The sequence below is a fragment of the Zalophus californianus genome, chromosome 10, assembly GCF_009762305.2.
Source record: "Zalophus californianus isolate mZalCal1 chromosome 10, mZalCal1.pri.v2, whole genome shotgun sequence".
NCBI classification, from domain to species: Eukaryota; Metazoa; Chordata; class Mammalia; order Carnivora; family Otariidae; genus Zalophus; species Zalophus californianus.
In genome coordinates this window covers 2,382,162-2,402,988 of record NC_045604.1, presented here as the reverse complement: position 1 = coordinate 2,402,988, position 20,827 = coordinate 2,382,162, and the positions used below count along the sequence as shown (strand labels likewise).

Genomic DNA, 20,827 nt, shown 5'->3' with positions numbered 1-20,827 from the left:
TGATGCCCTGATGCTCCGGATGCTCTGGACCCTGGAAATGTTCCACTTGCCCAGGCAGGTCCCTTCTACTGCCCGACCCTCCATCCCCCCTGCTACGGGGATGGCCCAAATCCCGCTCAGGGAGGACCCCCCAAACCTCCACCCACGGAGTCTCCCAGTCCACCCCCTCCTCAGCCCTGAAGAGAAGCTTAAGGAGCAGAGGAGGGGGAGGATGGGAGCACGGGTGAGAGAGAAGGCGCCCCCGCAAGCTCCCATGCTGTTCTCCAGAACGGTCTCTGATTCGGCTGGCCTGTGTCTGCTTCCACCACCCATCTGCCTCTGTCTGTCCGTCGGTGTCCGTCTGTCTCTCTGCTCTGTCCCCACATCCCCCTGTACAGTCTTTCTGCATGTCTCCAAGTCCGTAGCTTCTGCCCCCGTCTCTGCATTGTCTCTCTCTTTGCACCTTCCCTGGCCTACCTGTTGGATCTGGTCGCTGACCCTGTCTCTCCCACCATGTTTCCACACCCCCCCACTCCACCTGCTGCAAGCCCCCCCCACTGGGTGGGGCTGCACTCACCCTCCCCAGGTCAGAAGAGGAGGGAGGACCTGTGAACTTGGCCCTCAGGGACCAGACCCCCCCCATCCACCCCATCAATCAGCCTGCAGCTCTGGGTCAGACCTCCATTAGCACTAACCAGCCTGGACAAGAGGCAGACACCATCGGGCTAGGCCTAGGGGTGATAAGACCCAGATTGAATCACTGTGTGGGGGGAGCTGGTCACCCAGGGACATGAGACAGCCATGACATTAGCCCTGAGGAGCCATGGGGAGCGTGGGTTATTGCGGGAGCTGAGCAGGTGATTGGAAGTGATGGGGCCGGAGTCGGGTGGGGGGACCGCTCCTCCGAGGCTCCTGGTGAGGAAGATGGGGCGGGCGGGTGGGGCCTCAGCCAGCCTCGGAGCCTACAGAAGCCTGGGGCCATTCGGTAAGGCCGGTGGTGTTCCAGGGGGCAGAGGGGAAGGGAAAGCCCACCTCCTCCTTGGGCAGAATGGGACAGAGAGATGGCTCTGTCCTCAGGAAATAGCCACCTCGCCCAGGCCCCAGTCTCCAGGGGCTGATCTCAAAGCACTCAGAGCCAAGAAGAGTGACGGAGGGGAAGGATCATGGTCTTGCCTCCCTCATCATCTCTTTCTCCTGCTCCTTCCCTGCCCCTGCCACACACGTGCGCACACACACGTGCACCTACGCACACACATGCACACTCAAGCACTCTCTCCCTCTCTCTCATCCGTGCTCCACCATGTGCCTGCTGTTCTGTGCGCACGAACACCAGGAAGACCCTCCCCACCAATGCTTCCGTCCTGTCCGCCCCAACGTCTAACTTCTGTCCCTCCCGCTACAGCAACGGCCTTCTTGAGCATGAAGTACGGAGACAGCCGATTCGGGTCTGAGGTTCTGGGAAGCCTGCCTTGGAGCCACCCCACCACGGGGTGGACACAGTGGCCCCAGGACCAGGAGGGTTTGCGGCAGCTGCTGGAAGGAGGACTCCCGCTGACGGGGACTAGCGAGGGGAGGAGCACCCCCTACCCGCGGCTCAATCCCCCTCTCCCAGAGTGACGTCATCCCAAGAACTGGCAAGAGACACACGGCCAAGGGATAATAAATATAATTGCTATGACGGGACCCTGCCCAGAGAAGCAGGGACAACCTCCACCCCCAGACCCCACTTGTCCCCTCTGGCATGCTGAGGGTGGGTTAGATGCTTTGAGGTCACCCTGGGGCTGCTGGGAGTTGCAGGGGTTACTGAGGGCAGGCCCCAGTGTTCGGGCTGCACAGCCCCTGGGCTGGCCGCCTAGCCCAGGACATCCAAGTAGACGGGAGGCGCCTGGGCCAAGGCCTGCAGCCGGGCATGCACATCCTTGATGCTGTGGCGTTGCTGGGGCTCCCGCTGCCAGCAGCCCCGCATGATGGCATAGACCTCCGGCGGGCAGGCCCGGGGCCGCTCCAGCTCCCGCCCCTGCGTGATGCACTCAATTGCCTGGGACCACCGGAGGGAGAGAGAAGAGGGAGCACTGAGTTGGAGCGGGAGGGGGAGGCCAGCAGCGGCAGCCCCCCGCACCTCCCTGAGCTCTCCACGCGGGTCCCACAGATGTCTGGGCCTCTTGGCTATGAATAATCTAAAAGGACGCAGCAAATCCCAAGATTCCTTTCCACCCCGACACTGAGCAGGTAGGTAGGCTGGGAAGGCTGAGCTGGGGGTAGGACTGCTTCCCGAAGGGCTGGAATCAGACCCTCGGAAGACTGGCCAGGTGATTTGAGGAAGGGGAGGGGCCCAGGCATTTGCCAAATCCATCAGCCAGGGCCGAGGGCTGAATGGAGGAAGGGAAGGGTCCTCCACCTCTCAGGTCCAGAGGGCAAAAAGAAAGTAGAGCAGGATTGCAGGCAAAGGCCTTGAAAACTGGCTGGCTGGCAATTTAAGGTACGGAGCAACCCCAATTCCTTTTGTCTTCTGTAGGTACCATTCTGTGGGGTCCTAGCACCTCTGAACAGAAACTACAGCAGGAAAGATCCAAGTTAGACTCCAGGAAGGACTGTTAGAGCAGCTAAGGGATCCAAAGAAGGAGAGATGGCAGCAGGGAGATGGGTGACGGGGCCTGGAGGCTCTCCCCGCCCTTCCCTCCCTCCCCATTAAAGGACTTGGGTTATGGGCAGCACTAATTCCATTCCTTCTCTCCGTGCTTGAGAAAATTAAAATCTATAACCCTCTCCCCCACCCCAGCAGCCTCCAGGGAGCAGACTGCATTAGGAGGAGAAATGGAAGCTGACAGCTGCGAGCCAAGGAGGGGGTGGGGGGAGCTGCTCTGGGAGACAGAACACCTGGGGCCTGCTCTGGCGGTGTCCAAGGGGGAGGGCAGAGGGAGGGACGGGCCTGTCCTTCCTGCAGTCTGACCTCCAGCCTTCCTGCTGCAGTATCAGGCCCTCTTGTGCTCTGCATCTCTTCCAAGCCTCTCCCTTCCTCCCTGATAATGCCTACCGGGTCTATAAAATGCAGCTCAGCATGGGGTCTGGGCTCCATCTGTAAAGTGCTTTGAAGCTCCCCCAGAAGCCAGCTGGGCCTGGGCTCGGACAGTGAGTGGAGGCAGGAATCCGAGTGGGGAAGAATTCAAGGAGAGAAGGGGACCGGGGTTGGGGGGGGGGGCGGGCGTGGAGGAGACCCAGCCTCCTCAGCATGGGGCCCCGGCAGTGGGGTGGGGGCACCAGGGGACCTGAGGAGCAGGGCCGGGGCGGCGGGCAGGGCTGACCTCCGTGTTGGAGAGCTGGTACCAGGGCTGCTTGCCGTAGGTGAAGATCTCCCAGAGCACCACGCCGAAGCTCCACACGTCGCTCTCGGTGGTGAACTTGCGGTAGAGGATGCTCTCGGGGGGCATCCAGCGGATGGGCAGCATGGTGCGGCCCCCCACCTGTGGGCGGTGCCGCGTCATTGCGGGGGGGGGGGGGGGGGGGGGGGGGAGGGGGGGCGCCCCCGCCCCCGCCCCCGCCGTGCCCCCCGCCCCGCCCCATCATTAAAGATGAATGGAAGGGGCTCTGGGGGCCGGCGCTAAGAGGGAAAAAGCGATGGTGGCGTCTCTGTGCGTCCCAGAGAGCGGAGACACACCCTCCTCCGTGGCCCAGGAGGTAAAAGCGGGGTTAGAGTCCAGAGCGGGGCAGCCTGGGCCCCCACGCCGCCCAGGAAGAGGAGGGCGTGCCCCCATCCGAGGGGGCGCCCAAGGACCCTTACTCGGTAATAGTCCGTGCTGTAGATGTCCCTGCTCATGCCAAAGTCCCCGATCTTGACCACTAGGCCTTGGCCCACCAGGCAGTTGCGCGTGGCCAGGTCCCGATGCACGAAGTGCAGACCAGCCAGGTACACCATCCCCGCTGCGACCTGGCTCGCCACGGCCAGAAGCTGCCCCAGGCCCAGGGGGCCGGGAGCCACATCCTCCCCGCCAGCCAGCAACTTGGCGTCAGGCCCGTGGGACCTGCCAAAGAGTGAGGGAGAGGAGGCCCGGCTGGGGGACGGGGAGCCCCCAGGAGGCTGAGGTCACGGAACCAGGGGGGCTGGGGTGGGAGGGGGGAGGAGACTCCCGAGAATGGAGGAAGGAAGGAACAGGGAGGCAGGTGTCTGGAGGGCCTGGGAGGGGGGGCCACCGGGTGGGCCCACCTCCAGAGCCTCCACCACTGCCCACACTTTCCACATTCACGCCCCCCCCAGGCAGCCCCCTCAAACTCTGAGCCCAGCAGCCAGCTGCCCCCTGGCCCCTGCATCTCTTGCCCATGGACACCTTCCACTGGGTCCTCTAGATGCTTAGCTTCTTCCCCAGGTCTGCCCCTGCCTCCGTGAAAGGAAGCTTCCCCCCCCCAGGCTCCAAGCCTGAAACCTGGGGGTCCTCCTGTCTCTCTCACCTTTGCCCTCAATATTCAGCCTCCCGTGGGGTCCTTCTTCCTGCCAAAGGTCTCCAGGACACCCTCCACCTCCCACAGCCACCACTCCAGATCCGTCCCTGGTCACTCAGCTCCATTCCCCAGATATTCCTTCTTCTGACCCCTGCCCGAGCCCATGGCTTTGTCGGGTCGGCCCCTGCCCACGGGCCAACTTTCTCCTCATCTGTTTATTCTTTCACGTATGGCAGGGGCTTACTACACACCTGCAGTGTGCCGATCACCAGCGCTACCGTGGAGAGTAGGCTACAGATCAACAGGGCACCTGATGGGCACTCGGGCTAGGGATGGGAGAAGTCAGGGGAGACTTCTTGGAGGAAGAGACATTTCAACTGAGATGGAAACCCTGAAGAAAGGAGGTGAGTAAGCCATTCAAAAGGGTCAGAGACAGAGGTGGGTGAAGTGACTGGGAGGGAGACCTGGTGTTCCAGGCAAAGGGAACTGTAAATGCAAAGGCCCCGAGCCTCGAAGGAACAGCCGGGCTTCTTAGGGAATGTCCTCCAGACTTATCTAGGAGCCTTCACGATTCCCTCCGTTGGTTCCCTGTGCTTCCTGCAGCGTTAAGAGCCACTTCTCCCAGAGCCTGGGTCCCAGACGGGGGCCTGCATCCCCCGCACTCAGCACTGAGCCCGCGCAGTGTCTGGTGAGCCGGGCCTCCGGTCTGGCCTCCCATTGACTCCAGTCCCCCGAGCCCGCCCACCCCCACACTCCACATGGGCTCTCATCACCTCCCGCCTGCCCCTGCACGGGCTCCTCCTCCGCCACAGGATAAGCTCAGACTCGAGGTCTCCCCCAACCGAATTCTGTAGCCTGACAGCGTGGATGACCCTTCAGTCCCAGGGGGGTGTTCGGAGACCAAATCACGACCATCAGCTGGACAGCCACACAGTGCTTTCTCATCCAGAACCCCAGCCCCCCCCACTGTCCCTCTTACCGTCAGGGAAACTGAGGTCAGAGAGGAAAGCTACTTGGCTCAGCTAGGAGGTCAAGCTGAGTGCAAGCCTGGCCCTCCCCCTACCCGCCTCACACCTCACAGGGCGCCATCCTGGGAAAGGGGGCGTTCTCACCCAAGGACTCAACAAAGGGAACATGCGACCATCACAGTCAGGGGCTGAGAGCAGGGCTCTACTTAGGGTCATACTCCCTCCTGTGTGCCTGTGGGCAAGCCACTTACGCCTCATCTGTGAAATGGGCACATTTCTTAAAGCTGTTAAAATCGTCGGCACACATTAGTAAATGTGTCAGAGTTGTTCTGTCCACAGCAAAAGAAATTAATTTTTAAAGACGTTCTTCGAGTATAAATGGCCACATACGCTTGGAGGTTATGAAGAATACGTATGTGTTTGGGTGATTATTCAGACACACGTGTCCATGCACATGCAGCCAGGGTGCAGAGTGGGAGCAGAGTACCTGGAAGGCCTGTTACTGTCACCGTAGCTCTCCACACTGACACCCCCACAGGCCTGGCTTCTGCGCGCCCCCCGCACGTGCAAACACACTCTCCGCAAGTCACTATCCTGACTTCCGCTCGCGTCCCACCCCCCCAACTACCGCTACCATGTCCTTGGCGCAGACGGCCCCCCATCCACACACCCGCCTTTGAGCTCCTCCAGGACAGGAGCCCGGCCCTCCTGCTATGTCTGGTGTCCCCCCTCGGTTCGACAGACCATCGGGGATGCGCTTGTAGGGAAGGGGTACAGGGGCTCAGAGCCAAGAGGCCAGCATGGGTGGCCAGGCACTCCTACCGGAGGAAGCGGTTGAGGTCACCGTGGCGCATGTACTCAAAGACCATGAGCAGCGGACGGCCCTCGGTGCAGACCCCAAAGAAGCGCACGATGTGCTGATGCTGCAGCATGGTGAGCAGCTGGGCCTCTCGCTGGAAGTCCTGCCTTGCGCTCTCCGACACCTCCTTCAGCGCCTGGACGCCGGGGCGCGGCGGGACAGGGTGAGGGGCCCTCCTCCCCTGCCCACACCCAAGGGGGCCACACCCCGCAGCCCACCCCCCAGCCTGAGCACCTGGTCCCGGAACCATGGTGCTCTGGGACATGGGACCCAGGCCAGTGGCAGCTCGTAGACAGGGTCTTACCTTGACGGCCACGAGCATCTTGTCCTGCTCAGGCAACAGGTTGTGGCACTCAGCAAGGAAGACCTTCCCAAAGGCGCCTTCGCCCAACTCCCATTTGAGCACGATGTCCTGGCGCTTGATGTGATGAACACCTGCGGGGTCAGACCTCAGCCCCCATCTTGGGAAGGACTGGCCGGCAGGCCTGGGGGCAGCGCAAGGCTGCCAGCCAAGGGGGTGCCTGGGGACTGAAACTGAGCCTTTGTGCATTCCCCAAAGCCCCATACTGCGGTATGGACGGGGAAGGGAGGGATGGGAGGGGAGGCTGATTCAGGCCTGGGGTGGACAAAGGAGACGATACCAGGGGCTTCTACACACACGCACGCACACGCGCGCACACACCCAGGCTCACCCCCACCCTTGACCCAGGATAGCTCCTCACAGGCATCACTGAAGTATTGTGGGTTCTCGATGATGTGGCCTTGAAGCCCAGAACCTTTGCCCTCAGTGGGGGACAAGGAGCCACCACCTAATGTCATGAAATGCAGAGACATGGCCAGTCCGTCCTCTGGAGCCAGCACAGCTGCCCCTGGGGAAGCAACACAGCCCCATGGAGGGGTCACAACCCAGGTACACACCCCGGCCCCTGTCGGGCTGCAGGGCACCAGGCAACCCCGGCCTGTAACTTGCAGGGGAGGGGCAGGGGAGCGAGGGAGCGAGGCAGCCCGCAGGGGACGGGGGAAGCACTATGGCCTCTCTCTGTCTGGCTCCTGCCCAACCCCAGGCCCAGTGGGGCCACCAAAGAACTCCCCCCCGCAGAGCTCAGACCTCCCAGACCCACTTAGTGTTTGACTATAATCCAGCTGCCAATTAGCAGCTGCTGCCTGACGCTCTCCCAGCCGCAGACCCGACAGACGCACCCCGCAGCCAGGCCCGCATCCACCCCAGTGCACGCCCCCTCGCTCTCCACCGTGTGCAGGCCCCCCACACGGAGGACGGGGTCAGGGAGAGCCAGTGGGAAACAAAGCCAACAGGACGGACACACAGACAGACGGACGGACAGCCCCGCTGCAGCACCCCGACTCACGGTTGATCCCAAACTTGTTCCTCCGTCCACATTTGCTGAGCACAAGGAAGAGCGTGGAAAGGAAGAGACAGGCAAAGACAGCCAGGCCCACGGCCACCGGGACCTGGGGGGCGGGGGTGGTCAGAGCCCAGCTTCTCCTGCTCCCTCAGAGCCCCCCTCCGAGCAAACAGCTCCCCGTCCTGCGTGGGAGCCCAGAGCCGGGCCCCCAGACCTGCGGACTCCTCCTGGACAAGCCGCGAGCCCAGCCTCCCGATCCCGAGGCTGAGACCACCTGCCCCATCTCATGCTCACCCCAAAAGGGGCTTCATCCTTCTTCTCCACCGGGGCTCCAGACGTGCTGTTAGTGTCTGCGGGGACACAGGGCACGGAGAGTGGGCCTCGGCCCACGCCGTGTCTCCAGCAGCAGCTCCCCCCCCCCCGCCACCCCCACCCCCCACTGAGCCCTCAGGGATCAGGTCAGCCGTGCCCTCTGCCCCAGCCTCGGCTTCAGGGACCAGACAGAACCTGCCCTCCGGCCTGGGCTACTCACCCACTGGCGAGAAGGAGACTGCAGTGGGAGGAAGAGAGAAAGCAGTCAGATGGGGGGGCAGAGGGGCAGGGAGGCCCCTCCCACTCATCCCTTCCTGGGGCAGGGGGTGGGGTGGGGAGGTGGGGCGGCTGGACCTCGAGGAGAAGAGGCACACAGCCCTTCTCCAGCTGGGCCACCGACGCCCTGGTGCACCGCCCTCTCCTCCGCCAGCCCAGGGAGCGGGGCAGCCCAGGGGTTCGGGGCTCCCGGGGTTCAGGGGAGGCGGGGCAGGGAGGCCAGCGTGGAGCCGGACACCACAGCTCCAGGCTCATTTCCGTCCAGGACCAGGCACTCCAACTGCGGTCAGGACCAGGCCTCCCCGCGGCCCCTGGGTCTGTGCCCCGGGGAGCGGGCAGCCCCGGAGAGGGGCGGGGCCCAGGGTGGCCCTCGCACCGGGGATGGGGTCCTCGGGGTTGAACTCGAAAGGGTTGTCCATGAAGGCGGCCATGACAAAGGCGGAGGCCTGGCCGGAGGGGTTGGCGGCCAGCAGCGTGTAGTTGCCGTTGTTGACGTGGGTGGGCTGGTTGAGGCGCAGGCAGCCGTGCCGCACCGTTTCGTTGGCCGCGGGCTCCAGGAATTCGGTGAAGATGAAGCTGGTCTCGTTGAGCACGGAGCCGTTGAAGAGCCAGCGCAGAGAGGGCGCCGGCTGCCCGTCCACCGAGAAGGGGATGCACCAGTGGTGTAGTTCCACTGGCTTGTGCAGCTGCACACTGGCCGGGACTGCGGGCCAGACAGGGCGACAGCCAGAAGTCAGGGAGCAGCCGGAGGGGACCCAGCGCCCACCTGACAAGTCGGGGGGGTGGGGGCAGAGCCAGAAATCAGGTGGCGGGCCTAAGAGAAACTGGCCAGCAGGCCCGAAGAAATGCACAAGGAGGGACCTCCTAAAGAAAGCTGACAGTCAATCTTAAATGAACCAGTCAGCAGCTGCATACAATCCAGAGGCTTGGCCAGCCTCTGTGGTGGCCGTAAGTGACAGCCCCAGGGAAGCGGGTGCTGGCTATGGGAACTAAACGCGCAGTCTTTTGGATAAGGGATCCAGAAAAGTGAAGTGCAATCAAGCTTAAGAAGATCGGGAGAGGTAAGAGCGCCTGGGTGGCTCAGTCGTTAAGCGTCTGCCTTAGGCTCAGGTCATGATCCCGGGGTCCTGGGATCGAGCCCCGCATCGGGCTCCCTGCTCAGCGGGGAGCCTGCTTCTCCCTCTCCCACTCCCCCTGCTTGTGTTCCCTCTCTCACTGTGTCTCTCTCTGTCATAAATAAATAAAAATCTTAAAAAAAAAAAAAAAGATTGGGAGAGGGCCTAAACATCAAACAAGCAAAAAACATGTAGTTAAAAAGCTTTTGGAAAGGGGCGCCTGGGGGGTTCAGTCTGTTAAGCGTCTGCCTTTGGGTCGGGTCATGGTCTCAGGGTTTTGGGATCGAGCCCAGAATCAGCCATCAGGCTGCCGGCCGGTGCAGCGGAGAGCCTGCTTCTCCCTCTCCCTCTGCCCCTCCCCCTGCTCATTCTCTCTCTCTCTCTTTCTCTCTCTAACAAATAAATAAATAAAACCTTAAAAAAAGGTTTTTGGGGAAAAAATATGTGGGTTTAAAATAGACCCAATGTGAGGAGAGGAAAAGCCTCTTGATAATAGATACGTAGACGTTGCGCAGGGGACAGTACTCGGCAGGAAAGGACCTAAGGAACAACAGCTGCTCCCAGCACCAGGGGTGAATCTTACAAATACAATGTTGCAGAGAAGAAACTAAGCCCAGAATAATACTGGCAGGAGGATTCCATCTCTAGAACGTTCGCCCACGGGGAAAACTAAACCACACTGATAGGGAAGCACACGTGTGTAAAATTATTTTTGAAAGCAAGGAAATGATTATCCCAAAAGTCGGGATGGTTCAGAGAAAAAGGATGGGGAGAGGAAAGCGGCTGTGTTCTGAAGAGCCGAAGACCAATTATTGTTTAAAGTGTCTATGTTTTTTGCACATATCTACCTTATATTTCACAATTAAAGAAAAAAAATTGTATAATGTACAGGATTTAAAGTTATTTGTTGGCAGACCTAGGGAAATTAGGCAGCGAGCCTAAAGAAGAGCTGGGGAGGGGAATCTCTTCTTTTAAAACTCGGATGTGGGACAGAAGTGCTCCGGTGGGCGGGCAGTGAAGGTGGTGAGAGCGGCTGGGCAGCTGGCTGCCTCAGGTAGCAAGCCTTGGGCAGGGAGCCAGAAAGAAATCCATCCCCATCCTTCTGGCCTTGACCAGCCCCCAGGACTTCCCCCACAGGATCAGGTTTTCATGGGAATCTGGAAACAGCTGGGCGGGAGCAGCTGTGGAGATACATATCCCAGCCCCTTCCTCCAGCCCCTGCCCCTCAGAGCCTCTTTCCAGGGAAGAAGGGGGGTGCGGGGGGCGTCACTGGGACTCACAGGAGACGTTGACCTGCACGGAGATTTCGGCCCGGCCCATGTCATTCTCCGCCCAGCATGTCACATTCTTCTTATTGAGGTCACTGGTGACATTGGCCAGGGTCAGCCCCAGGGATGGCAGACCCCCAGATTGCTGGGTCAGGAAAGAGAAGGGTAAATGAGGGAGAGTGTCAGCAGGTGTGGGTATGGAGGCAGGGGGCTGGAGCTGATATCTTTGGGGCACCCCTGTGGCTCCAGATGGAAAAAAAGGCGGAATGGAGAGAAGAGCGGGGAGGGAAGAGGTAGAGGAGAGAATGTCCCCCCGCCTTCAGAGCTTGTTCGCAGACCATCTCCTGGACCCTTTATTTAATGATCCGAAAAAATCTAGAACATGACCAGTAACGTCAAAACAGGTGCAGAATACCCTGAACCAGGACCACCATCCGAGCAGCTCAACAGATGTCAAGAACCCCAAGTACCAAACAGACACAACTCATTCTTGCTTTACACGCAGTGTAACAGTCTCTGCCCAGGGGAGACCAGAAATACGGGCTGGCAGGGCACTGGGTAGGCATGGCGGCGGCACCCTGAGCCCCTCTGGCAGATAAACACGGAGAGTGAAGCTAGCGGCAAAGTGACTTGACTCTGAATCATCATCAGAAGACTCGATCGGGTTCAGATTCTCTTCCTAAGAAACTGTGGATGTGTGTCAGTCACACGACCTTAGGACAGTTCCTAATCTTGCCGAACCGTGGCTTTCTTGCTTTGTAAGCCAAGGAGGTAAGACAAAATGATCTTTTGACATTTCAGAAAGCTATTTCCATAAAATGATGGAAGTCAATGGAGCAGTGGACAAACCTCATTTATCTGGAAATTTCAGAAATGCGGAATCCTGTGACTAAGTGCCAGAGAAGGTGAAGTTTCCCCGGGCTTCCACTGGAATGGAAGCTCGAAGTTCCAGAAGAGCTCTCTAGCCTCTTGTGCAGGCTCTGGCTTCCAGCCTCCTCCAGAGGAAGCCCGGCCCTGCCCCAAGCTTCTGTCTGCAGCCCCGTCTCCCCCAAATCCCTGGGGATGCAGGGCAGCCCATCAACTCTTTCCTTTGAGCTGCTCTGCCACCGTCCCATCTCCTGAGGGTGACCAGCCTCCCTTGCCCTCCACTGAACCCAGTTGGGTGTGACTTTTCTATAGGAAGTTTCTAGAAAACAGAAGTGGTAGCAAACACGTAAATCCCCAAAGAGAAAAGCAAAACCCTGGGATTTCCCAAAACAGCTGAGCAGAGGTCTCTCCACTGATGGTCATGGCCAACCTCTTGCCTCTGCCTTGTTCCCTTTCCATCACTCACTCTCGGTGGCTCTGCTCAGCGGCTCGTGTTCCCCCCCCACCATACCTGGGTCCCCAGCTCCAGTGGCTCCTCCTTCTTTCAATATTGTTCCAGGGGCCTCCAGCGATCCTGGGGGTGGGTCCCCTCCCAAAGTGAACACACTGGCCCGGCTCCTCCAACAGGCTGGACCCTGTGTGCCCACCCATGTGGGGCCAGATTGACGGGTGGGCACAGCCTACTGTCGGCCTCGGCTGACCTTGTCCACAAGGCCTGAGTCAGCTGTTGGCTGCTCATGTCTGCCTGAGCACAAAGGGCCAGGCACGGGAAGATGCCCAAAGACACATCTGCACGACAGAGATAGCAGCCAGAGAGTGCCCAGGGGCGGTTGGGACATCAAAGGTCATCACATCCACCTCCTCAGTTGACGACCAGGCAGGGACATCAAAGGTCATCACGTCCACCTCCTCAGTTGACCGATAAGAAAACCAAAGTGTAGGCATATTAAGGGATTTTTCCGAAACTCAGTCCAAAAATTCATTAGTGAGAAAGCTGGGCCCAGACCTGGACCTTCTTTACTGATAAGCTCATCACACACCCAAGAGAATGCTGCTTCCAGAATCTCCAGACAAAGATGGGAAGGACCCTGAGAATGCAGCTGGGTGCAGGACCACGAATACTGTGCGCTCTCCCCCTGGTCCTGTTCCCTTGTCTACAAAACCGGTGGATGGGAGAGACGGTCTGTGGGTCCAGGGACTGTCTCTCTGGCAGCGAGCGCCATGTTCCCAGAGAGGGGCCTGGGGTCCCCGCTGGGTCAGTGCCCACCCTGAGGGCATGTGTGTGCCTGCCCCGCAGAACGAGTCTGAGCCTCATGGGTCGAAACCATATCTGCCCCTCCCTTGCGTTCTATGTGCTTCTTCCTCACTGTCTCTCTTTTCCTGGCTTTGTCCCCTGTGTCCTGTGCAAGCCTTTCCCAGGGGAGAGGGAAAGAGGGGGGGACAGGGACGGGGCAGTGAAGGGCTTCTCACCGTCACCGCGGCCGACTCCTCCAGCTCCGCGAGGATCCAGCCAGCCCCCTCCAGGCCCCGCCCCTCCACCAGGCACTGCAGCGACACGTCGTCCCCCACATCCACGGAGGTGTTGGGCATCTGGACCTTCAGCACGGGCACGCCTGGTGGCCCAGGATGGCCGGGGCACATTAGAGCAGGGCGCAGCCCCAGGGCTTTCTCCCGCATGTTCCTCAGTGGCCCCGAGCCCCCGCCGGCCATGCCCAGTGCCCTCCAACCTTCAGGCCCCCCAGCTCTTGCCCATGTCCGTTCCGCAGTCCCCTGCCCAGTGCTCCCTCCACAGGCATGGGGCCCCCCCCAGGACCCTCCCCCCCCCCCCGCCCCCGGCACCTACCACAGCTAGCGTTGGACAAGAAGGCCAGGGGCCCCTGCCCGGGACACTGCAGCTTCTGGCCGCGCACGCCGCCCAGCCCCTCCTCCTCCCAGCGCAGCAGCCAGCGCAGGGCGCACGTGCAGTGCAGAGGGTTTCCCGACAGGACCCTGTGGGCATGGGGGACACCGAGAGAGTCGGGGATGGGCCGGCGCTGGGCCTGAAGCACCACAGAGACCTGCAGTAACACGCAGGAGGGAGTGGGGTCGGTCGGCGGGGCGGGGAGGATCCGGAGGTGAAGGAACGGGGCAGAGGAGATGGTCCTCTCAGGCACCCCAGGCACAAGACGTTACTACAAGAAAGAGAATCCAGAAAGCCCAGGGGCCGGCTGGGGGCTACATGGCATTCCCCTGCCCCAGCGGGCTCCTCAGGAAGACAGGCCGGGGGAGGACTCTGCGCAGGACGACAAAGAGGGAAGGGCAGTGTGTTCCAGTGACCCAGGGGCCTTAGGTGCCAACCACACACACACACACACACACACACACACACACACACACACACCCAGCTATGGCCCCAGGCGGCCCCTGGGCGTGGGGTGCTGGCGAGGTGGGCAGAGGTTCACATGCACACAGCTGGCGCGGCGTGCCCAGCACAGGCGCAGGGGTGGCGCAGCCCCCAGGCTCCCGAGCGCACACGGCCTCAGCCAGCCAGCTCTGCCCCCACACCCCGGCCGCCCTCAGGGCAGGAGTCCCCTCCAGGGGGCCTGCAGCCTTGGATGGGGGTCACGGGCGTGGGCAGAGTCCTCAGAGAGCAAGCCCCCCGACCGCCCGCCGCAGCTCCACACAGAGATGTGCGTGCGCGGGCACGCACACTGCTCTGGCCCCTGGAAGGCCCACACTCACAGCTCCTGCAGGGGGAGGCCCTGGACGGTTTTCCAAGAGAGAGACTCCAAAGCGTTGAAGGAGAGATTCCTGTGGGAGTTGAGACAGAGACAGCCGCCTTGAGCCCCCCGACCTCGCTCTGACCCGGGGTGAGGAGGGAGGAGGGGCAAGAAGCTGGCGTCTGGCTTCTCTGCAGCCCAGGCAACTAGAGCCAGCCTCGGAGGCACTGGGGCTGGGACAGGTTAGGCTCTTGGAGTCCCCCTCTTCTCGCTGGGAGAGCGAGGGTTAACCAACCCCACCTAACCCCCTCCCCAGACCCCAGGGAGGGGGTCTCAGGGACCAGCCTGCTCCCCTCTCCCCGCCTTGGCCCCAGCTGGCAAAGTGCTGAGGCCCCAGCTGGGGGAAGGGACTCCATCTGTGCTCCCCTGCCCGGGAGCCCAGAACCGGCCAGAGGAACAGGGGGATGATGACCAGGATCTCCGAGTACTTCCTCGGCTTCTCCCTGCCTCCCCCCTTCCCCTCCTCAGGGCCCCCAGGCCCCCGGGACCCCAGCTGCAGACACGGAGAGAGCGCCAGCCAAGAGGTGCCAGCTCTGGGCCACACAGCGAGCTGCGTAAGGAGCCCCGCGCCAGCCTGCTACTCCGGGGGACTCTCCGTCCACGGGGACTGCCCTGGCCCGTCTCCTTGCCTAGCTGTCCTGCAGTTTGTGGGGGCTGAGTGGGGGCGGGCGCCACCACACAGGGATCAGAAAGAATGCCCAGTCCAGCACCAGACACAGCGGGGTGTGGCCTCGGCCCAGAAATGTCGCCTCTGTGATTCTCAGAATCCTCATCTATAAAAGGGAGCTGACACACTCTCTCACCCATGTTGATTGTGAAGATTCACGGACATAAGTGTCGTGAGGTGTCACTGGGTACTCGTTTTTACCTGAAGCCCCAGTATGTCGTAAGTGATGTGAGTAACATCGCCTTCTCTGTCGTTGCTACATCACGGGACACAGCAGAGACTTTAGAGGACCCCGCACAACCCCATGAATGGCAGGCCCCCAGCACCCTGCCGTCTGTCTGTCTGTTCGCCATGGTAAGAAGGAGGGGCTGAACTCCTGGCCCCAGAAGGCCAGAGAGGGGGCTGCCAGGGACTCCAAGGGTCTCCCTCTCCTGCCCCCCGCTGCCCCTCCCCACCATCTACAGAGGGGCAGCTGTGACTCCCAGGGGTGGGCAGGGTGACTAGCGGTGGATCCAATGCCCCAGCTCCCAGGCTCTCCCGGGGGCCAGTGAGGGGGTGGGAGATGGAGCCCCGGTCAGAATGTGGAACACGCTCCTGTCCCTTGCTCCCTTTGGACTGGTATGTGTCTGAACTCCAGAAAGAAAAACAGGGCAGGCGCCCAGGATGTCCCGTAGCATGAAGCGTGGAAGCGAGAACCCATGACCCTGCTGGTGCCCAGAGCTCAAGCATCCCTGAAGGAGATGCGGAAAAGCCCCAGGAGAATGGCCACCTCCCTGACCGGGTCAGGGCCTTCTTCACAACAGCTGGGGGGTGGGGCACAAGCCCAGCAGCCACCCAAGTCTGGGGGTCCTCCCACTCCCTCTGCCCAGCCCTGGCCACTCACAGGCGACTGAGCCGAGGAGTGAAACGGAAGGCATCGGGCGCCACGGAACGTAGTCCACTCTTCACGATGGTGCTGGGGAGGGGGAAGCAGGGTCAGCCCACAAGGCCTCCACTCCCCTGGGCCCCGCCTATCTGCCCACACCAGACCCTGGCCCCCAGTTCTGAGTCCCGGACCCCCCAACCCCCCACAGCCTCCCCAGCTACCCTGGGCCCTGCCTCTCTGCCCACACCAGACCCCGGCCCCCAGTGCTGAGTCCTGGAGCGCCCCAACCCCCCACAGCCTCCTCAGCTACCCTGGACCCCGCCTCTCTGCCCACAGCCCTGGCCCCCAGTGCTGAGTCCTGGACGCCCCCCCATCTCCCCACAGCCTCCCCAGCTACCCTGGATTCTGCCTCTCTGCCCACGCAGGACCCCGGACCCCAGTGTTGAGTCCTGGAGCGCCCCAACCCCCCACAGCCTCCCCAGCTACGCTGGGCCCCGCCTCTCTGCCCACAGCCCTGGCCCCCAGTGCTGAGTTCTGGACCCCCCCATCCCCCCACAGCCTTCCCAGCTACCCTGGGCCCCAAAGACCCCTGAGCTTTCTGATCTCCCCCATCCTCAGCCTCCCTGAGTCACTGGTCCCCCAGGCCCTGTGCTGACCCCCACACCGACAGCCCCCTCACAGGTCTCGCAGCTCCCCCAGGCCCCTCAGGTGAACGGCATCCAGATGCTGCAGATGCTCTTGGTTCTCGATGTAGCTGTGGGGAGAGGGGATGGGAGTCACAGGGGCCCAGGCCCACACTCGAGTTCCCATATCCCCCCACCTGCCTCCCTCACAATCACACCTGCAGGTGCATGCACACACACTAATGCACACTTGCACACATATGCACCCGGTCACACACAGACCTGCGTGCGCACACATGTACAAAGAGACATGTGCACGCATGCGTCTTCACCATCACGCAGGCACACTCACATCCCTCGTGTGTGCACATGCAGGCACGCACATACGCAGAGACACACCTCCTCGCACGTGTCTGCACACGCACTTGTGCGTGCGTGAACGCAGAGGTGGGCGCGTCAGCACACTTGTACCCTCACAAGCGGACGTGGGCGTTCATATGTCTCTCGTGCACACAAATGGCTCCACATTCATAGACACTTAGCTCGGGGTTCTGGTTTTCTACAGGGCCTCTCCTGTTCGTGCTCAGAAATGGGGGTCACGCTGGCACACTGGCTTCCTCAGAGGACCAAGGCCCACCACAGCCACTGGGCCCCGCAGCACAGAGGGAACCCTGTGGCCACGCAGATCCGCGTGTTCCCAAACACACAGTCCCTGTCTGGGCCGACCCACACCGCTGTGCGCTCGCTCCCGCATGCGCGCGCGCGCACAAACCTCCCCCGAAGCCACGGCCCCTCCCTACACTCGGGCAGCAACCCCTACCCCCGCCCCCAGCCTTCAGCAGAGCAAGCAAGGGCACGCAGGCTGTCGGTCAGGGACCCCCTTGAGCCCCTCCCTGCCCCAAGAGGGACCGGAGAAGGGGGACAGAGGCACTGGGAGGCTGGAGAAGGGGTGGGAGGTGGAGAGGCACAGCCGGGCTGGTTTACAGGGCAAGATAGTGATGGGAAGGCTCAAGGAGGGGGACACAGAAACACAGAGATAGTGAAACAGAGACACGGAGAAAGAGACAATGAGCTGGAAGAGACTGGCAGAGAGAGAGAGAGAGACAGGCAAGGGCACAGACAGATAAGGACAAGGAGACAGAGAGACCCAGAGATAAGGACAGAGCGCCAGAGAAAGCCTGGGAGCGAGCCGGGGCAGAAGGACGGGCACTCGGGGATGGAGGCTGCCGACGCCCTGGGCCCTGCCCAGCTTCGGGATCTGGCACGCCACAGAGTTCCTGAGAACCCGGGTGCCCTGCAGCGGCACGTCAGTGTACCCCCGCCTGTGCACACACGCACATGGACACACACACTCGCCAGGGGCCCCTGACTCACTGCCTCTTCTCAGAACTCTCCCCTCTCCCGCGCCGTTTCCCTGGCTGGAGCGGGGACCAGCCTGCGTGACCTCTCCCCCTCCCCCTTCCCAGCCCCAGCCCAGCCGCACAGCCAGGTAGTGGGTCAAAGGTCCCGGGGGGCCTAGGGAGCAACCTCCCCTGACTCTGGGAGAGCTCAGCCCCCCCCCCCCCGCCCACAGGGTTTAGAGCTGGAGGGACCCAGGAAGGGGTGGCGGTGGCCGTGTGCAAGCTGTCGGGCAGCGCACTCAAAGCTGCCTCATTCGTTTGGATTCATCATCAATCTGTCTTTCCGAGTCCATTATCTCCTCGTTAGCTCTGCGGGTGAGGGAGGAGGAGAGGACGGGCAGGCGGAGGCAGGGGGTCAGGCTGCTGCCCCACCCAGAGGGACCTCTCAGCTCCCCACTCTGCGTGCCTCCTGGTCCTCGGCCCAGCCTGTCCATGCCCCCCACCCACCCTCCCGGGGGCTGGACCCACTTGGGGCAGGGAACGAGGAGGACAGCTCTGATGGGGGAACATTCTGGAGCCCGGGGCCCTGGTGTGAAGGTGCAGGGGCCTGGGGGGACGGGGCTGGGGGTGGCGGCCCCTCCCATCCTGCAAAGCCCTAGGCCCAGACCCAGACAAGGCCATCTCCTCATCTCCTGGTCTCCCTAGGGCCATTAAAGAGAGAGACTGAGAACCTTCCCGTTAATTACCACGAGATACGGGAGTACCTCGCTGCCAATTATCACAGGCTGCTCAAGTAACTTCCAGACAGAGACAGGTTTCCACCTCGGATGCCTTCCAACCCGTCCCCATCACCGCATGAGGCCAGCGCTCCTTGACCACCCTCTAAGCCCCAGGCGGCGCAGGACGAGGATTTTTCTAGCAGTCCCTCCCCTCTTCTAGAAGTCTTGCTGGCCCCATCAGCTACATAGAATACTCAAGTATTTTCCAGGCATGGCCATGTGATGTTCAAGTACCTCTAGGCCAATTATTACAGAATACTCCCATAGGTTTCACCAGCTGCTAACAAGTACTCCAGTATTTTGTAACCAATTACTGCAGGTTGTTGGAGTACTACAGAGTGCTGGAGATTTCTCCCAGTTTGGGGCCCTGAAAAGAGGACAGTCTGTCAACAAGAGCCCTGGCTCTCTGCCCCAGCTAGGGAGCGAAGGGTGAAAAGGGAGCCGGGCAGGGACAGAGAAGCCAGGAGTCTCATTCTCTACACCCAAATCAAGAGACGGTGGAAATGGGGAGAAGAGAAGCCCAGCCACCAAGCTATGCCTCCTCACCCCTTCCCACCTATACCAGCTCAATCCCAGTTCCAGAGGCAAGAGCTGAAGTTGCCCGATCATGGCAAGGAACGGGGTAGGGGCTAGCTCCCCCCTGGAAAGAGGCTAAAGCGGTAAGGGTGCCAAACAGAGGGGTCTCCGCAGCTAAACCCCCCCCCAAGAGGCAGAGCTTGGGCCCCTGTCTGATCTCCAGAAGACTGCTTCGAGATGGCCGGGCTGTCTCAGACCTGGTCCGCGGATAACCCCCTTGCCCCAGCTGCACGGAGCACCAGGCACCGTTCAGATGGTCACTGCCGTGGCGGCCGGGGAGCCGCGGTGGCGGAGGCAGGCCCAGGTGCAGCCTCCCGCCGCGCCCGCCGCTCCGGACCCCGCCCGCCCGACGAGAGTGCGCGCGCCCTCGGGGCACGGCTACGCCCGCCCGCCCCCGCGCCCCCCGCGCCCCTCGCGCCCGCTCGCCCGCCGGACACTCACAGCTCCGTCAGGTTCTCAGCGCCCGGCAGGCGGCGGAGGCTATGCAGGGCCCCAGGCCGGGTGCAGCGCAGCCCCGAGGGGCCGTGGGGGCAGCAGACATCGGGGCAGGGCGCGGCGCTCGCGGACGCCAGCATCATCCAGGCCAGCAGGCTGCCCGGGCCCGCCGCCCGGCCATACCCGCCTCGCTGCCCGCGAGGTCCGCCTCGCAGCATCGCGCCGGCCGGCAGCCGTCCGTGCGCTCGCTCCCAGCCGCGGCCGCCGGGCCTCCCGCGACACGTGCGCCCACAGCGTTAAAGACCCGGCCGCCGGGAATGGGCGGGGCCCGCGGCCCGCCCCGCCCCGCCCTGCCCCCTCTGGCTCCACCCCCACCCCTCCCGTCCTCAGTCCTAAGGCTGCCCCCACCCCTTTCGGGGGACCCCGCACCCCTTCTCCCCCAAAACCACCAGCTCCAGAGGAAACGCCTTAGAGGTGTCTGCTGGGGTGGGGGGCGGTGGCTGGGAAGTTGATCCGTTATTTCTCCCAGCTTAAAGCAGCTGCCTTTAGGGGGCGGGAAGATGACAGGGCGGGGGCAAGGTTACGGTCGGGGTCATCCCAGCCAGCGCCCCGCCTCAGATCTCCCTCCTAGCGGTGCGCGCCCCTGAGGGAGTGTACGATATCACTTGGGGTAAATGAGGTGAAAAACTCTCTAACCCTAGGAAGAAAGGGGAAGGGAATCCAAAAGGACAAAACGCAGGATCTGGGGCAAGAAGGAAGGTGTCGCCCCAAAACAGCCGGAGAAGGGAGCCCAGGGAGCCGAGGTGCCCGCTTTCAGGAGAGACCACAGGGTGGCGCTAGAGGCCCGCGCGCAGAGGTGTGAGCTCCACGGGGCTGGGGGCGCGGTCTGCAGCCCCCGCGGAGCTGCGCCCCAGGCCCCAGCGACCGCCCCTGACCCCGGCCGGCCAGCGCCGGGCCCCAGGCCGGGTGGGGCCCCGCGGGGCTGGGCTGGCATCGATCGCCGTCCTGACAAGAGCATCGATTTCTGCGCGGAGAAATTAATAGATCTTCTCTTAGCTCCTCGGACCCGGGAGCCGCCCGCGGGTGGAGCTGGGGACCCGTCCGTCCTCGGAGGCCCAGCACCCGGAAAGCCCCGGAATCCCCAGAGCCTCGCGCCCCGCGGGCCTCGGCGGCTGCAGGAGCCCACCCGTCTCAGGCCGGGGAGGGGGCGGTAAGGGCGAGCAAGAGGGTCCCGGGAGGAGGGACTCTCGGGCAGGGCGGGCAGGCTGGGGCCGCGGGGAGCGCGCAAAGCTAGCCCTCCGATAGGGAGAGGCGCGCGGTTGCCCCTCCGCCAGGCCCCAG

General features: G+C 62.3%; 1 protein-coding gene across 2 annotated transcripts; it reads right to left on the bottom strand.

The window, feature by feature from the left end:
• Positions 1-1,747: 1,747 nt before the first annotated feature.
• NTRK1 (neurotrophic receptor tyrosine kinase 1) lies at positions 1,748-19,704 on the bottom strand. Of its 2 annotated transcripts, XM_027612047.2 has the most exons (17): positions 19,493-19,704; positions 16,413-16,487; positions 15,752-15,823; positions 14,164-14,232; positions 13,286-13,431; positions 12,913-13,055; positions 10,588-10,720; positions 8,569-8,895; positions 8,137-8,154; positions 7,899-7,954; positions 7,608-7,710; positions 6,963-7,109; positions 6,545-6,675; positions 6,204-6,376; positions 3,758-3,998; positions 3,282-3,440; positions 1,748-2,017 (listed from the first exon to the last, which is right to left on the bottom strand). In XM_027612047.2, exons 1-17 carry the CDS (start codon positions 19,702-19,704, stop codon positions 1,832-1,834), a joined length of 2,391 nt encoding a protein of 796 aa, XP_027467848.2. In that variant the 3' UTR covers positions 1,748-1,831. The 2 variants fall into 2 exon arrangements, with proteins under 2 accessions (XP_027467848.2, XP_027467849.2); XM_027612048.2 differs by lacking the exon at positions 8,137-8,154.
• Positions 19,705-20,827: the final 1,123 nt, after the last annotated feature.